Source organism: Periophthalmus magnuspinnatus, chromosome 19 (assembly GCF_009829125.3).
Source record: "Periophthalmus magnuspinnatus isolate fPerMag1 chromosome 19, fPerMag1.2.pri, whole genome shotgun sequence".
NCBI lineage: Eukaryota > Metazoa > Chordata > Actinopteri > Gobiiformes > Gobiidae > Periophthalmus > Periophthalmus magnuspinnatus.
In genome coordinates, this window is record NC_047144.1 from 1,527,373 (window position 1) to 1,545,117 (window position 17,745).

The following is a 17,745-nucleotide window of genomic DNA, read 5'->3' on the forward strand; positions in this document are numbered from 1 at the left end:
CATTTAGGGGTGTGGTCCTGGTCAAAACAATCTCCTGAACTCCAAACTGAATGTCAGAATGGGAAAGAAAGGTGATTTAAGCAATTTTGAGCGTGGCATGGTTGTTGGTGCCAGACGGGCCGGTCTGAGTATTTCACAATCTGCTCAGTTACTGGGATTTTCACGCACAACCATTTCTAGGGTTTACAAAGAATGGTGTGAAAAGGGAAAAACATCCAGTATGCGGCAGTCCTGTGGGCGAAAACGCCTTGTTGATGCTGGAGGTCAGAGGAGAATGGGCCGAGTGATTCAAGCTGATAGAAGAGCAACGTTAACTGAAATAACCACTCGTTACAACCGAGGAATGCAGCAAAGCATTTGTGAAGCCTCAACACGCACAACCTTGAGGCGGATGGGCTACAACAGCAGAAGACCCCACCGGGCACCACTCATCTCCACTACAAATAGGAAAAAGAGGCTACAATTTGTACGAGTTCAACAAAATTGGACAGTTGAAGACTGGAAAAATGTTGCCTGGTCTGATGAGTTTGGATTTCTGTTGAGACATTCAAATGGTAGAGTCAGAATTTGGCGTAAACAGAATGAGAACATGGATCCATCATGCCTTGTTACCACTGTGCAGGCTGCTGGTGGTGGTGTAATGGTGTGGGGGATGTTTTCTTGGCACACTTTAGGTCCCTTAGTGCCAATTGGGCATCGTTTAAATGCCACGGGCGACCTGAACATTGTTTCTGACCATGTCCATCCCTTCATGACCACCATGTACCCATCCTCTGATGGCTACTTCCAGCAGGATAATGCACCATGTCATAAAGCTCCAATCATTTCAAATTGGTTTGTTGAACATGACAGTGAGTTCACTGAACTACAATGGCCCCACAGTCACCAGATCTCAACCCGATAGAGCATCTTTGGGATGTGGTGGAACAGGAGCTTCGTGCCCTGGATATGCATCCCACAAATCTCCATCAACTGCAAGATGCTCCTCAATATGGGCCAACATTTCTAAAGAATGAATCAGCACCTTGAATCAATGCCACGTAGAATTAAGGCAGTTCTGAAGGTGAAAGGTCAAACACCGTATTAGTATGGTGTTCCTAATAATCCTTCAGGTGAGTGTATAACACACATTAATAACACTCTTCACTCTGGCTCCTGTCACGTGACATGGCGGCTCAGTTTTGCACCATTCAGGACCATGTAACAATATAAGACTAACTGAAACATTTTACAATCCGAATAAACTTACAAAACTTACAATTAGCGCTCCAAAATACATTCATTACGTGTGAAAACATTGTCTGAGCAACATGTGTGCTTGTATTTATGCTAACACTAAATCATTTTTATAAAATATATTATTTTCAACCGCAACAGAACTTACCCTCTGCAGTCTCCAATGTGCGACTGACAGGAAGTGAAGCTACAAAATAAAACACACGGGAGCAATGCACACCGACGTTTTTTTTCAAAAATAAAACATCAAAATGAGAAAATTCACATATAAATAACAAAAAACCCCAAAACATACTACACAAACAAGAAATAATAATACTGCATTTTTAACTCCGTTACACCAGCGCGCTTGGCCTTCGCACTGAGGGGCGGGGCTAGTCGCGGTCTTGAGCCAATAAGGAATCAGCATTTCTATTTCGGCCTATCACTGTAATGTAATGGCACTATTTTATGTGTATTAATACTACAACTGTGAATCGCCGGATATAGAATGTATCTACTTCTTCCTGTGGCATGGCTAGAATAAGGTTACAGCGCAATGTGAGTGGCAAGTGTTATGTTCAGCATTAAAAGCCTACAAGACCTTTTAACCACTCGTTCCTGATTCTACATAACACTACATGGTGTCAGAAGACGTCGGAAGATGGCGAAATTCCCACCTCCAGAAACTTTTGATTTTTCGCGGCACTGGCCAGAGTGGCGGCAGCGATTTCAGCGCTACCGAATAGCAACGAAGCTCAACCTTGAGGACGGAGATGTCCAGGTCTGTACACTGCTGTACTCGCTCGGAAAGGAAGCGGAACAAGTGTACAAGACATTCACCTTTGAGGAAGGGGAAGATGAGGATGAATATGAGATTGTCTTAGAGAAACTATACAACTATTTCGTCCCTAAAGTAAACACAATTCACGAAAGAGCTCGTTTTCATCAACGCATTCAAAGAACTGGAGAAACGGCGGAGGAATAGTGTTTGCCAACACTACACGAGTTGGCAAACACCTGCGCATTTGGTGAGGTAAAAGAGGAAAACATCCGCGACAAATTGGTCATAGGAATCCAAGATAAAGAACTGTCTGAGAAGCTACAAATGATGCCTGACTTAACCCTCAACAAAGCAGTAGAACTCGTGAGGCAGTCGGAGCAAGTGAAACAACACGTTAGCGAACAAGGCGTTAATGATAGTGCGCACCTAAGTGAAGTATCCAAACGCCAGTCATACAGAGACAAACAAAGGCAAAGTAAGAGCCATGTGAGTAAAGCACAGCACATGAAAACAAAATCACATCTACATGAGAGAAAAGGGCCCAGATGTACGAGATGTGGCCGTATGCATCAAAAGAACAACAAGTGCCCAGCACGCAGTGCAGAATGTAGAAGTTGTAAGAAACTCGGACACTTTGCAGTAGTTTGTCGCTCCTGTGTGGTCAATGAGGTTACTGCGCCCAAACAAACAAATGAGAGCAGTCCAACTTACTTCCTGGGAGGAATCACAGATATAGAAGATTCCACAAAGGCATGGACTGTAAAGTTGCCAATCCAAGGTACACAGGTAATTTTTAAGATTGACTCAGGGGCAGACAAAAGTGTTATACCAGAAAAGACATTTAACGAACTTGCTTACAAGCCAAAACTGAGAAAGCTAACAAACAAGTTAGAAAGTCCTGGAGGCAGTTTGAACTGTTTAGGTTACTTCATAGCCACAACAATGAGAAACGAGAAAACATTCAGATTCAAAGTTAACGTGATCAGCGGTCCACAAAGCAGCCACCTATTAAGTCGCAATGTCGCAGTTGCTATGGGCCTGATAAAGCGCATGGAAGAGATACAAGCTTCAGCACGGAACAATGACTCTTGTCCCAGTGATGTTGGCAAATTGAAAATAAAGCCTATCAAAATCACTCTGAAAGAAAATGCAGTTCCCTACAGCGTGACAACCGCTAGGAGAGTGTCGGTGCCCATGCTGCCTAAAGTGAAAAGGGAGTTGGATCGTATGATGGACTGTGGGGTGATTCAGCCTATATCAGAGCCTACGGAGTGGTGTGCACCAATGGTTCCTGTACCAAAGAAGAACAAAGAACAACTAAGAATCTGTGTAGACCTCAAAATGCTCAACAAAGCAGTAAAAAGAGAGAAATATGTCTTACCCACTGCTGATGACATTTTGCCAAAACTAGCAGGTTCCAAAGTGTTTTCCCTGCTAGATGCTGCAAGTGGTTTCTGGCAAATACCACTTGATCCAGACAGCGCAAAGTTGACTACCTTTATAACCCCCTTTGGTAGGTACTACTTTAACAGATTACCATTCGGGATCACCAGTGCTCCAGAAATCTTTCAACGAGAGATGACAGAACTTTTGAAAGGGCATGATGGAGTAGCAGTCTACATGGATGACATTTTAGTCTACTCAAACACACCCAAGGAACATGAGGTGAGGTTACAAAAGACTCTAAAAACTCTTAAAGATGCGGGGCTAAAGCTTAACCATGAAAAATGCCTTTTGCGGCAACACAAACTCAACGACCTTGGAGATTGTATTGATGAGCATGGCATCAGACCGGACAAAGCAAAAGTGAAAGCAGTCACTGACCTCGAGACACCAAAGAATGTTTCGGAGTTGAGGCGGGTCCTTGGAATGATTCACTATCTAGGCAGATACCTACCAAACCTTTCTGAAGTCACTAAACCACTTAATGACCTACTCAAATATGAGGTGACGTGGACTTGGGATGCCGCTCAAGAAAATGCGTTCAGCAGAGTGAAAGAGCTTGTCACAAATTCTCCTGCACTGACATTCTTTGATATAACTAAGCCAACTGTCGTCAGCGCGGACGCTAGCAGTTATGGGTCAGGTGGTGTGTTGCTCCAAGATCACAATGGACAGTTGAAACCAGTGAGTTTTTGTTCCAGAACACTCACCGAGGCAGAGTGACGTTACGCTCAAATCGAAAAGGAGTGTCTTGCTGCAGTCTGGGCATGCGAGAAATTCAGCAGATACCTTTATGGTTTAGACTCCTTTATCCTTCAGAGTGATCACAAGCCATTGATACCACTAATAAACAGCAAAGATCTTGATTCTGTGCCACCAAGGTGTCAAAGACTGTTGTTGAGAATGATGAGGTACAACCCCACAGCTGTGTATGTACCTGGCAAAGAACTAGTGGTTGCAGATACTCTTTCACGTCATCCCCAAGCAGCTGTAACACATGAAATAGCTGAACTGCTGGAGGAAATAGAGGCACATGAAAATGAGATGCAGACCGTATGGCCCATTTCTTCAACAAAGTTGGATTTGGTCAAACAAATGACCCTACTAGATGCAGAACTTCAAACTATACAGAACTTCATCCAGGCAGGTTGGCCCCAGTATATAGCTAAAGTTCCACCAAAGGTAAAACCTTACTACACTAACAGACATTCCCTCACAGTGTCAAACGGCTTAGTGTTGTACAATGACAGAATAGTTGTGCCACAACAGTTAAGGCCAGAGATTTTGCAGCGCATTCATGACTGACATCAAGGTATTGTGAAGTTCAGAGAAAGAGCAAAGTGTAGTGTGTGGTGGCCAGGACTAAGCACCGAGATCAGGCGGATGGTCAATACTTGTGTGCATTGCCAAGAATCCAAACCTAGCCAGAAAAGAGAACCTTTACTCACTACAGTGCTACCTAGTCGTCCATGGGAAAGAGTAGCAGCGGACATTTGTGAACTAAACAAGCAGAACTACTTAGTGGTTGTTGACTATTTTTCCCGCTACATAGAACTGGCCCACCTGAAAAACATGTCTAGCGAGACCACGATTGCAAACCTGAAAAACATCTGTGCGAGATGGGGATGTCCAAATGAACTTGTTACTGACAATGGTCCCCAGTTTTCAGGGAGAACCTTTCTACAGTTTGTCAAGGACTATGATATAAAGCACATTACAACTAGCCCTCACTACCCACAGGCTAATGGTGAGGCCAAGAGAGCTGTACAGACAGCTAAACGCATTTTGAGACAGTCTGATCCCTTTTTGGCGCTCATGATCTATAGGTCGACACCCATACAAGTCACTGGAGTGAGCCCAGCTCAACTCATGTCAGGCAGACAGATCAGAACGACAATCCCGACCTTGGAAACAAAGCTCCAACCAGCGTGGCCTGACCTTCAGCTTGTAAGACAGACTGATGTGAGAATGAAAGAGAACTACAAAAGCACCTACAACAGCAGGCATGGTACCAAACCATTACCAGAACTTCAACCAGGGCTCGGTGTTGCAGTGAAACTGGACGGTGAAAAGGGATGGATGAAACCAGCTACTGTCCTGCAGCAGTGTGATTCACCGAGATCATACTTGGTTCAAACAGAGGGAGGAGTACTGAGGAGGAACCGCCGTCATCTAAAACCCATCTTTGGTATCCCAGCCACACCTGCGAAAGAGGGACAACAACCGGTCGATAGTGATGGAGAGCCACACTCATCTCCTTCATCACTGGATCCAACAACTGATCTACCTGATCCAAAGAAGTATAGTTCACTTGGGACTCCAGTCCGTAAAACTTCCAGTGGTAGAGTTGTAAAACCACCTAGCAAATATGCAGACTATGTTATGTAAATTATGCTGCTAGATTATTGTTCCAAGTGTTTGCAGTTGAGCCTATATGATGTTTATCGAAAGAAGTTGCACTAAGGTAAATGCATTTTGTGTTAGTCTCCGTGGTTCAGAGCAAGTTATGGCATAAATTTTGCACTTATGTATATTGCAGCACTGTATATGTACTAACCTACTACTAAGTCTTAAAAGACTCAAAGAAAGGGTGATGTAATGTAATGGCACTATTTTATGTGTATTAATACTACAACTGTGAATCACCGAATATAGAATGTATCTACTTCTTCCTGTGGCATGGCTAGTATAAGGTTACAGCGCAATGTGAGTGCCAAGTGTTATGTTCAGCATTAAAAGCCTACAAGACCTTTTAACACTACAATCACAAGCGTGGAGTTATTCATCTGAAATGATTGACATCTCAGCAAATAAAGTTTTACATCTGGATCCTAAAACCACTGGGTTACATAATGAAGAGCGTACATTTGTTTGCCCTCCCTCTGAGATATTATATTATTATTTATTTATTTTGCTAAAATAAATAAATAAAATAAAAAAGTCCGAATTTATGGAATACAACTGTTACTTTTTTTAGTGTGTTAATAATATCCATATTTTCTACATTGTCCATTTGTTTAATCTCACAAAAGACTGGTCTAAAGTGAATTATGTACAGTATTGCAGTTACATTAGGGTCTAACTGTGAATGTACATTTTTTTCACTGTTGCGATTGGTCAATTATGCGTAAGGTCCGAGCTGCTCAATCACAGATCTGCCTCTACTCATAGATTTATTAAAATTAACCTCTACTCGTCTTATTCCTCCAATAAGCCTCTTGTGCCCGTGAGCCCGCCATAAAAATAAATAAATAAATAAAAAAAAACTACCCGCGCACCTATGCACACGTGACCACGCCAGAACGGGAATCACCATGGCAACTAACCCAAATCACGAAATTAATCTGGTATAATTTCATTTGCTTCTTAAATATTTGTGTTCGTATTCGTTTTATTTATCTGTATTAATCTATTAAAGTAAATTAATTTAAATTTGCTATAGTTGTTTTTTTTTTTTTCTGTCTGACAATTCTACACGTGACCCCACTCCTCGCTCTGATTGGTCCAACGCTCGGCTCTCACAACCACAACACGGAAGTCCTGATTCACCTCTTTCCATGGCAGCTCCTTCATTATTATGTTCTTATTTTCAGTTTTAAACGCTTTTTCGTTGCTCCATGGCCTCAGTGCTTGACTCGCAGATTTGCCTGGTTGTCCTGTGCGGTTTGCCGGCTGTTGGTAAGTCCACACTGGCCAGGGAGCTCCGAAAAGCCGCGGCGGGGCTCGGCTGGAGGATAGCGGCGGTGAGCTACGACGAGCTCATCCCGGAGGAAGCGTTTCTCACCCGGCGTGTGGAAGAGGAGGCGGGGGTACGGCCACTGGCAATAAATATACACAATATTACTGCAAACAATGACTTACAAAATGTGTTCAATATATAATATCAAAATGGATCAGGTTAGGGTTAGGAGGATGGTAAAGTCATGTTACTGTCATGTTTCCAGAGTGAGATGGTTTGGTTTATGGTGCAGAGGAGGAACAGTGAAAAACAGAAGAAGTGTGAATATATGATACAGAGGAAGAAGAATGAATGTATGGTATAGAGGGAGGACAGTGAAAATATAGAAGAAGGATGCTGAGGTTAGAGCTGCCAGGAGACAGGAGGCCTAGAGGAAGATCAAAGAGTAGATTTATAGAAGTAGTGAAAGAAGATGCAGAGGAGAAGGTCAGAGGAGCAGAGGAGAGGGTCAGATAGAGTGAAGGTAGATGGAGGAGAAGGTAAAATACTGAATCATGTAAGAGTCACCAAACTTGTTGACTTGTAATCTTGTAGTAGTAGTAATTAAACTAAATCAAATCCTTGTCTTTTCCAGCACACAGAGTGGAAGCAGCATCGTCAGGCCGTGTTAAAAAGTATTGAACACTTCCTGGACAGTCCGAGCACTGACCAATCAGATCTCCCGGATTTTTGTGGCATTATAAACAAAGGATCATGGGAAAGATGTGTCCGGGACCTTCTCCAACCTTCACCCAAACCTGCTCCTGTGATTTTTCTACTGGACGACAACTTCTACTACCCCAGCATGAGATACGAGGTCTACCAACTGGCGAGGAAACGTGAGTAGAGTCGAGCTCATTTGACGTTTGATGAATATAATAATTTCTTCAATGTGTTTGTGACTCAGGACTCGTGTACATCCACATAACAGAAAATACAACATTGTACTATGTGTAACGATTACTACAAACTGCATCATGTTTGGACGCTCATCGATTTCAATACTCAGTACTTTCTAGAATATAATTTTATCCTCTTTTTTCCCCTTTTCTACACGCACTGGCTGATGTAGCATTCATAAATAAGAATGTACAAAGTCTATCTATTCATTTCTACAGCTGCATCATGTAACATTCTTCACTAGAATGATATTGCTTTTCCTGGAATGTTCCACAATGTGATATGAAACTTCTCTGTATCCGTGGAGATAAGCAAGACTCCACCAGGCTAAATCACAGTCAGATCTGTGGAGAGGTGACCCCGCTTACAGAAAGAATGCAACTTTTTCAAGGTATTTTTGAGCAAAATAAAAAGCAATCATGAAATAAAGGCAAGTATGGACGAGTTTAATGTCATACTGTGGAACATTTCCGGCACAATAACCATATCTCTGTGGAAAGGCTGCAGCGGTGTCTCCATGGGCTTGTATTCTGTGTAAAAACTAACTACTCCTGAACGTGTCCTAGTCTCTCACAAAGTAAATAAATGACATTGTTTATTTTCAGACTCGTTGGGCTTCTGTCAGCTCTTTCTTCACTGTGACTTGGAGACCTGTATCCGTAGAAACCGGAGGAGGGCGGAGCCTGTTCCCTCTGAGGTCATGGAGGAGATGGAGAGACGTCTGCAGCCTCCGAACGCCCAGAGAAACACGTGGGAGACGAACAGCATCAGAATCAACACAAACGACAGGCTTAACGCGAAAGACATGTGAGAAATTTTTGTTTGGTTTCACTTCATAATAAATTAACTTTAATTAGCCTTAAAAAAAAACACTTTTTACACAAAATTAATCCAAAGATGTCAGTTTACATTTTGGTTGTTTAATTGCATTTGATTGTTTTAAGCCCATAAACCATCAAAAATACAAATTTGACAATTACCGTATTTTCTGGACTATTAAGTGTCACTTTTTTCATAGTTTGTCGTTGGTGCGACTTTGACTCAGATGTGACTTATATGTGAAATTATTAAAATATATAATTTCACATCTTGGTTCTTGTCACAGTGACACAAGTATCTACTAATCCTGTACCATTAAACATTTAAAATTTCAACATGACGGTAATTTAAAAGACATCTGAGAAAGACTGAACAAAAATGCCCCTAAAACAAAATCATATTCTGCTCAGTCTGATGACACCAGAGGAAAACAGAAAGCCCAACTTATTCCGGAGTTGTTCAGAAGCGACATTGAGCGAGATCCAGAGTTAAACTTGTTGCTTGTTGTCATACTTTATTTATCTGATTAACTGTTAATATCTCACCTTAACAAACCAGACACGTGTTCAGTTCTGTCTGTGCTTCATGTCGCTGAATAAATATAAATGTGTTACGTTAGCGTGATGTACTGATATTCAGCCTGTTGTTCTATATTTTATTATTATTATTATTATTATTTGCCTTTAAAGTTAAAATGTCTGTTCTTTGTCTTGGATTTTGTAAAATAAATTCCCCCAAAAATGTGACTTATATGTTTTTTTCTTCATTATTATGCAATTTATTTTTGTATTTTAAGGTGTAGTTATTATAAAGTGGTTCTGGATTGTATATTTTATTATTATTATATGACGTAGGAAGATGTGAGATTGAAAGTGAATTCTGTGGCTTCTTTCAGACGGGAGGCGCTGGATCTGGTCTCGTTTGCTCTGAAAAATCCTCTGAGCCCCATGGACGACGACGCTGAACAAAAGGCAGGTCAGCCGCTCCCGTTTTGCTCACATAAATAAATACATCGGGCGGTCGGATTGCGGACGGCCCCTCACCTGCTCGACTCTTTGACGACGTCGTTGCTTTGCCTGTAATGTTCCACAGTTATGCTTTAAATGTGTCTATCTTGCACATATACTAACGAATACCTTGATAAATCTGACCCGTAACTCATCAGGTGGTCGCTTGTCTCCACAGAGATGGGTTAGATCCAGGCACAGACCAGTCCCTCCACTAGAAAAGCTTCAGAGTGCAACTTTAACATAAATCTGCGGGCCTTGCTATGAACTTTAAAGGCCCATATTATGCTATTTTCTGATCTGTTCTAATGTTGTTTCCTCGTCACAAACAGACCTGGAGTTGTGTTTTGTTTCATTCTCACATGTTTAACACAGATAAAAGGTAAAAGAAGCTGTTAACTTAAACGACCACTTGATGACATCACGAGGTGGAACGGAGCGTTTTGAGCTTTGGAGATGTAACGGACTGATAATAAAGTGCGACTCAAACATGTGTGAATGAAACAAAACACAACTCCAGGTCTGTTTTTGAGGAAGTAACGGCATTAGAACATGACTTAAAGCTCACAAGAGTCAATTTTGCATAATATAGGACGTTTTTAGTTTCGTTTTGTGTCTGTTTATGAAAATCGTTCAATAAACTTGTACAATAGTGAGAGAGAAAGTCCTTCCTGCTCGTCACCACCACTTTAATATCTCCAGTTCTTTATCTCACCGTGTAAATATGTTGTGAGGGGTCTGTGTTTTTATAAGTGCAGTTCAAATATAAGGTTTAGTCGATTAAGAGTTGCACCCTTGTGCTTTTCAGGAGGCTGACAGAGTGAAATGTGCCAACAGTGTGATGCACCAGACTGATCAGGCCTGCAGGAAACTCATCTCTGCTGCCATGACGACGGCCAGAGGTTTGTCACTGTTGGATTTTATATCTAAATTACAAAGCAAAAACAATCTGACTCAATCTGTTTTCCCCAAGTTTAGCAGGTTTGGGTGAAGGTTACTTCCCGGTTGGACGTTAGACTGTTTATATAAATGGACGTAGCTAACCTGCTATAGCCGCCGCGAGCCAAACAGGAAGTGATCATGAGCGCACTTCAACTCTGACTCCAGTTCACGTTCTATGTAGAAACAGCGCCCCCTCTCTCTGTAACCGTCAAACTCGTCATTTTGGTCTTAAATGTTCGTATTAACCCGCTCTACATGATCCTGTTTTTTTATTTTTTTTATTGTGTTATTATTATTATTATTTTATGTTAAGTTTTTTTGTTACTTTGAGGTTGTTGTTGTTTTGTTTTTTTATTTTATTTTTTATTGTATTATTATTATTTTATGGTAAGTTTTTTTGTTACTTTGAGGTTGTTGTTTTTTTTTTTTTTTTTTTATTGTATTATTATTATTATTATTATTATTTTATGGTAAGTTTTTTTGTTACTTTGAGGTTGTTGTTTTGTTTTGTTTTTAGCTATTTTGAGCTTTGTTTTTTAGTTTTTTCTTTTATTTTAAGTAAATTTTTTGTTATTTTGTTATTTTTTTATTATTTTGAGTTTATTTTGATTTTGTTTTTGTTATTTTGAGTTGATCCTGGGGTTTTTATTTCACTATTGTGTCTGTAAATCAAGATATGAACATTAATAACAGACAAATCAGGTCCTTCTTTCCCCGAGGTCGCTCCTGTTAGCGTTAGCAACAGGTTTGATTGACAGCGTTGCTAAGCGCCCGCTCCCTTGCTAAACCAGCAACGTGAGCAAAAAGGGGCGTTACCTTCAACATCCTCGCTCCGGATTGACTTTGGTTGCTATGATACTAATATGGAACATGTTTGTCGACTGATCCAAAGGTTGACGGTTCAAATCCCACTCTCGGCATAAACATCATTGGTCGAGCGGTCAGATCCCACACATGAATTCCGGCGTTGTGTCTTTGGGCAAGACACTTAACCCACCTCATCCCCAATGTCTGGTTCCTTGATGTGAGGAGCTTTGAGTGCCTGGAAAGTGGAAAAGTGCTATATAAAAAAAAAAAAACATGACCACTGACCAAGCCGCTTCTTCAGCTCTGGTCAGATTACTGCTGGACACGGCCTTATATTTATCAGAGGGGAGGAGCTAATGACACTGACACTAACACATGTTTATTTACAGTTTCTCTTTGTCAACTCTCTACATATTTAAAGGTTCTATATCTCACAAAACTGACTCTTGTGAGCGATAAATCATGTTCTAATGTTGTTTCCTCCTCAAAAACAGACCTGGAGTTGTGTTTTGTTTCATTCTCACATGTTTGAGTCACACTTTATTATTAGTCTGTAACATCTACAAAGATCAAAATGCGACGTTCCACCTTGTGATGTCATCAAGTGGCAGTTTTACCAGACTTTTACCTTTAGTTCAGTAGAAGATTGGCAGCTTCATGGGCTGAAATGATCCAGGTGATTCTAGTGAAGGTGTGTGGAGTTTAAAAACACAGTGGAGCACTTCCTGTATCACCACATGATGACATCACAAGGTGGAACAGAGTGTTTTCAGCCTAAATCTGCAGTTTGTTTGTGTGTTAAACATGTGAGAATGAAACAAAACACAACTCCAGGTCTGTGTGCGACGAGGAAACAACATTAGATCAGAGAATATTTTTTTAAAGATGCTGCTGATGTTCTAAAGTTATAACGTCTATAACTTTGTCATAATTTTTCTCTGCTTTTTTCTTTCAGATCACCAAATCCCGTCCACCTCCATGAGATCTTTAGCGTCTGAACTGAACGAACTTAAATCAAAATTTCTTCAGAATTTAAAAACTCGACTTCTTCTGGACTCTTCTTTCATCGAGTCGGAGAGCGTGAACGTGGAGAGAGCGGTGACGGAGGCGGCGGAGGCTTTTGACAAAGACAAAAATGAGGTTTTGTTTAGAAAAATACAAGAATCCAGCCAAGTTAGACAATGAGTTTAATCAAATCTAGCACTTTATAAATTATGTGAATGTATTTGTTATTTACAATTACAGTCTTTTGTTTTTGAGGTTCTTTCTGACATGTTTGAATCCACCTATTTCATTACTTTCATGCAATGTCATTTTTTTTCCCAGTTAACAATGTGTTTTAAATGGATAAACGTCCTCAAACATCCAGAACAAAACTCCAAATGACCCCGTTCAGCTGGAAAAGGATGTGTAAATAAGGCTAAAAACAACAGCTGTTTCATTCACACACGTTTAGGACCAAGGAGGACCGTTGTCATAGCAATTAACAATTTAAAACAATATATAATACTACTCATGAATGGGAAAAGTCCTCAAAATGGAAGATAAAATTATAAAATCAAAACTTATGACATAAATAAATAATAAAAAACTGAGATAATCAACATTCCCTTGGGGTGTGATGCTAACCGTAGGCACTGCTCTGTCTGAAGCTTTGTTATTCAAGTTATATTTTAATCTGAGCTTTATTTTAGCCCAATCAAGACCAGAAAGAACTGATTTAGCTGGAACTACGACAGGTGAGCCGATTTGTGCCGTCACACACGACTCTCGAATAACATTACAGTCGCACGCTAGCATTAGCATTAGCCAACAGTTTTCCGGTTAGTCACTCACCTTTTTGTTGAAAGTCAAACTCCTGAACGGGACCATGAGCTCGGATTGATCGCAAGCTCCTGAAAATGTGCTGTTTTAAACCCGCTGTGTATTTTATCTTGAGACGGTCTACAAACTTGTGAGGCTGCGCTGTGTCACCATGGAAACTGCTGAACATTCCTCCATAGACATACATCAAAGCATCAATAATATTCATTCAGTCGTTCGCTCGCTTCTTATGCTGCCCGCGAGCGAAGTGACAAGCGAAATCGTACTTGTCTTTGCACAGATGTCCGCACACGTTGCACTGAAACGGCTGATCGAACCGGTGGCAGCCCATGTGAATCGTGTACAAAATATTATCTGCGAACTGGATGTCGCAGTAGACGCATTTCTGTTGGGTTTCTTCGTCTAAAGTGGCCCGCGTCGGCGAGTTGGCCTGACTGCTGCCGTTCACGTTGTGTTCGAAGCTCAGGCCCGGAGTGGGGCTGCAGTTCTGCGACGTCGGACTGGACGACGTCTGGGCGCTGCTCACGCACTTGGCTTGACTCGTGATCTGTTGGATGATAATTGGCTTCTCTTCGTTTAAATTTTCGCTGGAATCTGGCGTCGGATCGGAGAGTTGACCCGCCAACGTAGAAAGCTGGTCTAGAGGATTTGTGAAAGGTAAACAAGCTCGGTTTTCATCCAAATTCGGGATATTTCGGAAATCGTGCTGTCTGTGTGGAAATTCGTTGAGATAATCCGTTTTCTGCATGAGCATTTGGGCCGGGTTGTAGTTTAAAACCAGTCTCCGCGCGTATCCCAGAGAGTTTTGCCTCTTCTGTAACACGCTGTGGATTCGTTTGTTGTTGAACTGCTGGAGGCGCGGCACTCGGGAGGGGAGCAGCTTGTGACGGCGCCTCCGGTGGTGGGACAGGTTACTGCGATCGCTGCAGCGGAAGGAGCACTGGTCGCATTTGTACGGCTTCTCTCCGGTGTGCGAGCGCATGTGGGCCTCCAGGTGGCGCTCGTACGCAGAGGCGAACGGGCACAGCTGGCACCGGTGAGGCTTCTCTCCTGAGGGAAAAGAAACACGGAGGTAGAATCTTATACGTACAATACTCTTTTGGTCATATTGTACTGGACGTAAAGGAATTAACTACACAGATAATCTCATGTTATAAATGTTCTTTTTTTTTAAGATTTTCAAAATAATAGAACTAAGTGTAAATAAGACCCACTCTGTCACTCAAGCAGCTTTTTGTGATGTGCTTTTGTCACTGTCCTGTATACTGCTGTACGTTTGTATGCATTTACCCTTCAGTTAATGAAAGAAAAACAATGGTCACAGAAATAACTTGAATCTGACAAAGTAATAATAAGTAAAAATTCTATGAAATTTAACCAATGAAAGTCAGACGTTGCTTTTCAACCAGGCTTCAACAGAATTATATTTAAAAAAAAATAAACTCATGAAAAAGGCCTGGACACAAATGATGGTGCCTCTAGAAAAGACTTAAAATAATGTGACCAAAGGGACGTGTTAATCCAAGGTGTGTCCAATAATCACATCACAGGTGTCTACAGTCTTGTAATCAGTCAATGGGCTTATGTATCGTCACTGTGCTGTTTGTGACATGTACCACACTCAACATGGACCAGAGGAAGCAAAGGAAAGAGTCGTCTCAGGAGATTAGAAAGAAAATTATAGACAAGCATGTTAAAGGTAAAGGCTATAAGACCAGCTGGATGTTCCTGTGACTACAGTTGCACATATTATTCAGAAATGTAAGATCCATGGGACTGTACACAGCCTCCCTGGACGTGGCCACAGGAGGAAAATTGACAAATCAAAGAGACTGATAATATGAATGGGACACAAAGCTTCTGGGAGAATGTCCTATGGACAGATGAGAAAATGGAACTTTTTGCCGAGGCACAACAGCTCTATGTTCACAGACAGAAAAATGAAGCATAACAAGAAAAGACACTGTCCCGACTGAAACATGGAGGAGGCTGTTATGTTCTGGGGCTTTGCTGCATCTGGCACAGGGTCTTGAATCTGAGCAGGGACAATGAAATCTCAAGACTATCAGGGGATTCTAGAGAGAAATGTGCTGTCAGTGTCAGAAAGTCTGATCTCAGTCACAGATCATGGGTCTTACAACAGGACAATGGCCCAAAAGACACAGATAAAAACATCCAAGAGGCTCAGAGGAAAACACTGGACTAATATAAAGTGGCCTCTATGAGCCCTGACCTAAATCCTATTGAGCATCTTTGGAAGGAGCTGAAACCTGCCGTCTGTAAAAGGAACCTTCAAACCCGAGACATCTGGAGCAGTTTGATCATGAGGAGTAAAATACCTGCTGAGGTGCAGACGTCTCATTGACAGTTACAGGAATCGTTTGATTGCAGTGACTGCCTCAAAAGGTTGTGCAACAAAATATTAAGTTAAAGGTACCATCATTTTGTCCAGGCCTGTTTCATGAGTTTATTTTTTTTATAATTTTGTTGAAGCCTGGCTGAAAAGCAATGTCTGACTTTAATTTTATTTATTACTTTTGTCAGATTCAAGTTATTTCTGTGACCATTGTGAGTTTTTCTTTCATTAACCGATGGGTACCAACATTTTTGTCCACGTGTGTAACTATATGGAAAATTGTTCTCTGTATTTGAGTGCTGTCTGAAGAAACCTACTCACTTACCAAGCCGACGGAACAGGGAGAACATGCAAAACTCCACACTGGAATGCATCAGTCAAACCTGAGAGCTTCCTGCTGTGAGGCGATTGCCAGCCACACTGTGCCACCAATTATCATATCTCCAGTAACACATTTTCAAATACAAAGTTTAACTGTAATGAGTAATGACTGACAGACACGAACCCCAAACCCCACTGACCCGTGTGAATGCGTATGTGCTCTACGAGGCGAGCCATGCCCTTGTTGCTGTAGCTGCAGTAGCTGCACTTGTATTTCCCGTCGCTGGTTCTCTCCAGTCCCTCCATCTGCACCTCGGGAGCCTCCCCCAGAGACAGGCTCATGTCTGGGGGAGAGGGCTCCACCGGGCTGTGGGCTGCAGCCTGGGACTCTGCAGAACAGCGGAGGAAAGAGGTGAGAATGTGGCATCACTGTCTGCAGTTACATGTGCTCAAAATAGGATTATTATCAGCTCTTTGTTGTCTAATGAAAAATGCATATTACAGACTTTGTGAGGGGCCCCTCCCTGCACTGGGCCCCTGGGTAAACAGCACCCTTTGGTTCAAATGGTTCTGTTTAGCTGCATGTGACTGAAAGGTGTTTATTCTGCACTTTTCTCTTTTGAGGTAAAATTTATGGTGATTATGTTTTGATTTGTTTTTTATTGCGATTTCAATGTCCTTCTTATTGTGTAAAGCACTTTGAATTACTCTGTGCATGAACTGTGCTATACAAATAAACTTTCCTCGCCTTTACTGATAAAAAAAAAAGCCCTGATAACAGATTAAATGTAGTTACTTCCTTCTGTATAAGAGTATCATGATTTACCATTTGTGTTCAGTTTGTTTAGATTATGTGGGCGAAAAGGGGAAAAAAATGTGTACAAATTATGGCTCTTCAACTTCCCCAGTGTCTGTTATCTCTCTATGTCCATCACATTAGAAAAACAGATAATATAATGACCTGATCTGAATGGCCTTTGTATGAAATGCTGTTTTGGCAGCTGTCACGTCCCCACTGTTATTATCATGTGTATTACTGTATTTGAGCCTCCTCACCGTGTATATGACTCTGATAGTGTTGTTCTCCCGCTGGCTCCTTCTCTCCACACACTGAGCCTGAGATCATGTTGACGTGCTGGGTCTGCTGGCTCAAATACTCCTGAAACTCCTTCACAAAATCCACCGATTCCGTCTTTATCCCCTCCATTTTAGCCCTTTAAATCAACTACAACCTGCAACAGAAGCAAACGGCTCGAAACATAGACTGTACACGGCTCGAAATTTGTATAAACTCAAAGAAAATAGCATCATTGTTCACTCAAACCGCACATTTCCATTCATTTTCACTCATTAGCGCTAGTAGCATCACTTAGCTTTAGCTTTATGCCTCGGAATTACAGCCTAAATTCATTTATAACCTCATTAAATTCTGCACGTACCTGTCGTGATGTCGTATCTTAACACCCAGCGTCTAAAACCATGGTTTTGTGAATAAAATACCAGAGAAAATGTGAAAAAATGTTAAAATATTCGGCTAAAAGCTAACGCTGTTGCTAGGTGACGGACGACTTCTGCATTCTGAGTCACGTGGTTCGTCAGGTCAACCGTT

General features: G+C 41.5%; 3 protein-coding genes across 3 annotated transcripts in view; 2 read left to right on the top strand and 1 right to left on the bottom strand.

The window, feature by feature from the left end:
• Window positions 1–17,745, top strand: part of LOC117387594 (NACHT, LRR and PYD domains-containing protein 1a allele 5-like) — a 769,741-nt gene that overhangs the window by 12,544 nt on the left and 739,452 nt on the right. The gene's annotated exons all lie outside the window — the stretch shown is intronic.
• LOC117387022 (L-seryl-tRNA(Sec) kinase-like) lies at window positions 6,974–12,897 on the top strand. Its single transcript, XM_033984413.2, has 6 exons — window positions 6,974–7,251; window positions 7,756–7,999; window positions 8,666–8,867; window positions 9,775–9,850; window positions 10,695–10,788; window positions 12,591–12,897. The coding sequence occupies exons 1-6, from the start codon at window positions 7,060–7,062 to the stop codon at window positions 12,818–12,820; spliced, it is 1,038 nt and encodes a 345-aa protein (XP_033840304.1). The 5' UTR covers window positions 6,974–7,059; the 3' UTR covers window positions 12,821–12,897.
• On the bottom strand, window positions 13,170–17,721 carry LOC117387017 (zinc finger protein Pegasus-like). The gene is made up of 4 exons (XM_055229743.1): window positions 17,576–17,721; window positions 17,193–17,368; window positions 16,337–16,525; window positions 13,170–14,509 (listed from the first exon to the last, which is right to left on the bottom strand). The coding sequence occupies exons 2-4, from the start codon at window positions 17,341–17,343 to the stop codon at window positions 13,668–13,670; spliced, it is 1,182 nt and encodes a 393-aa protein (XP_055085718.1). The 5' UTR covers window positions 17,344–17,368; window positions 17,576–17,721; the 3' UTR covers window positions 13,170–13,667.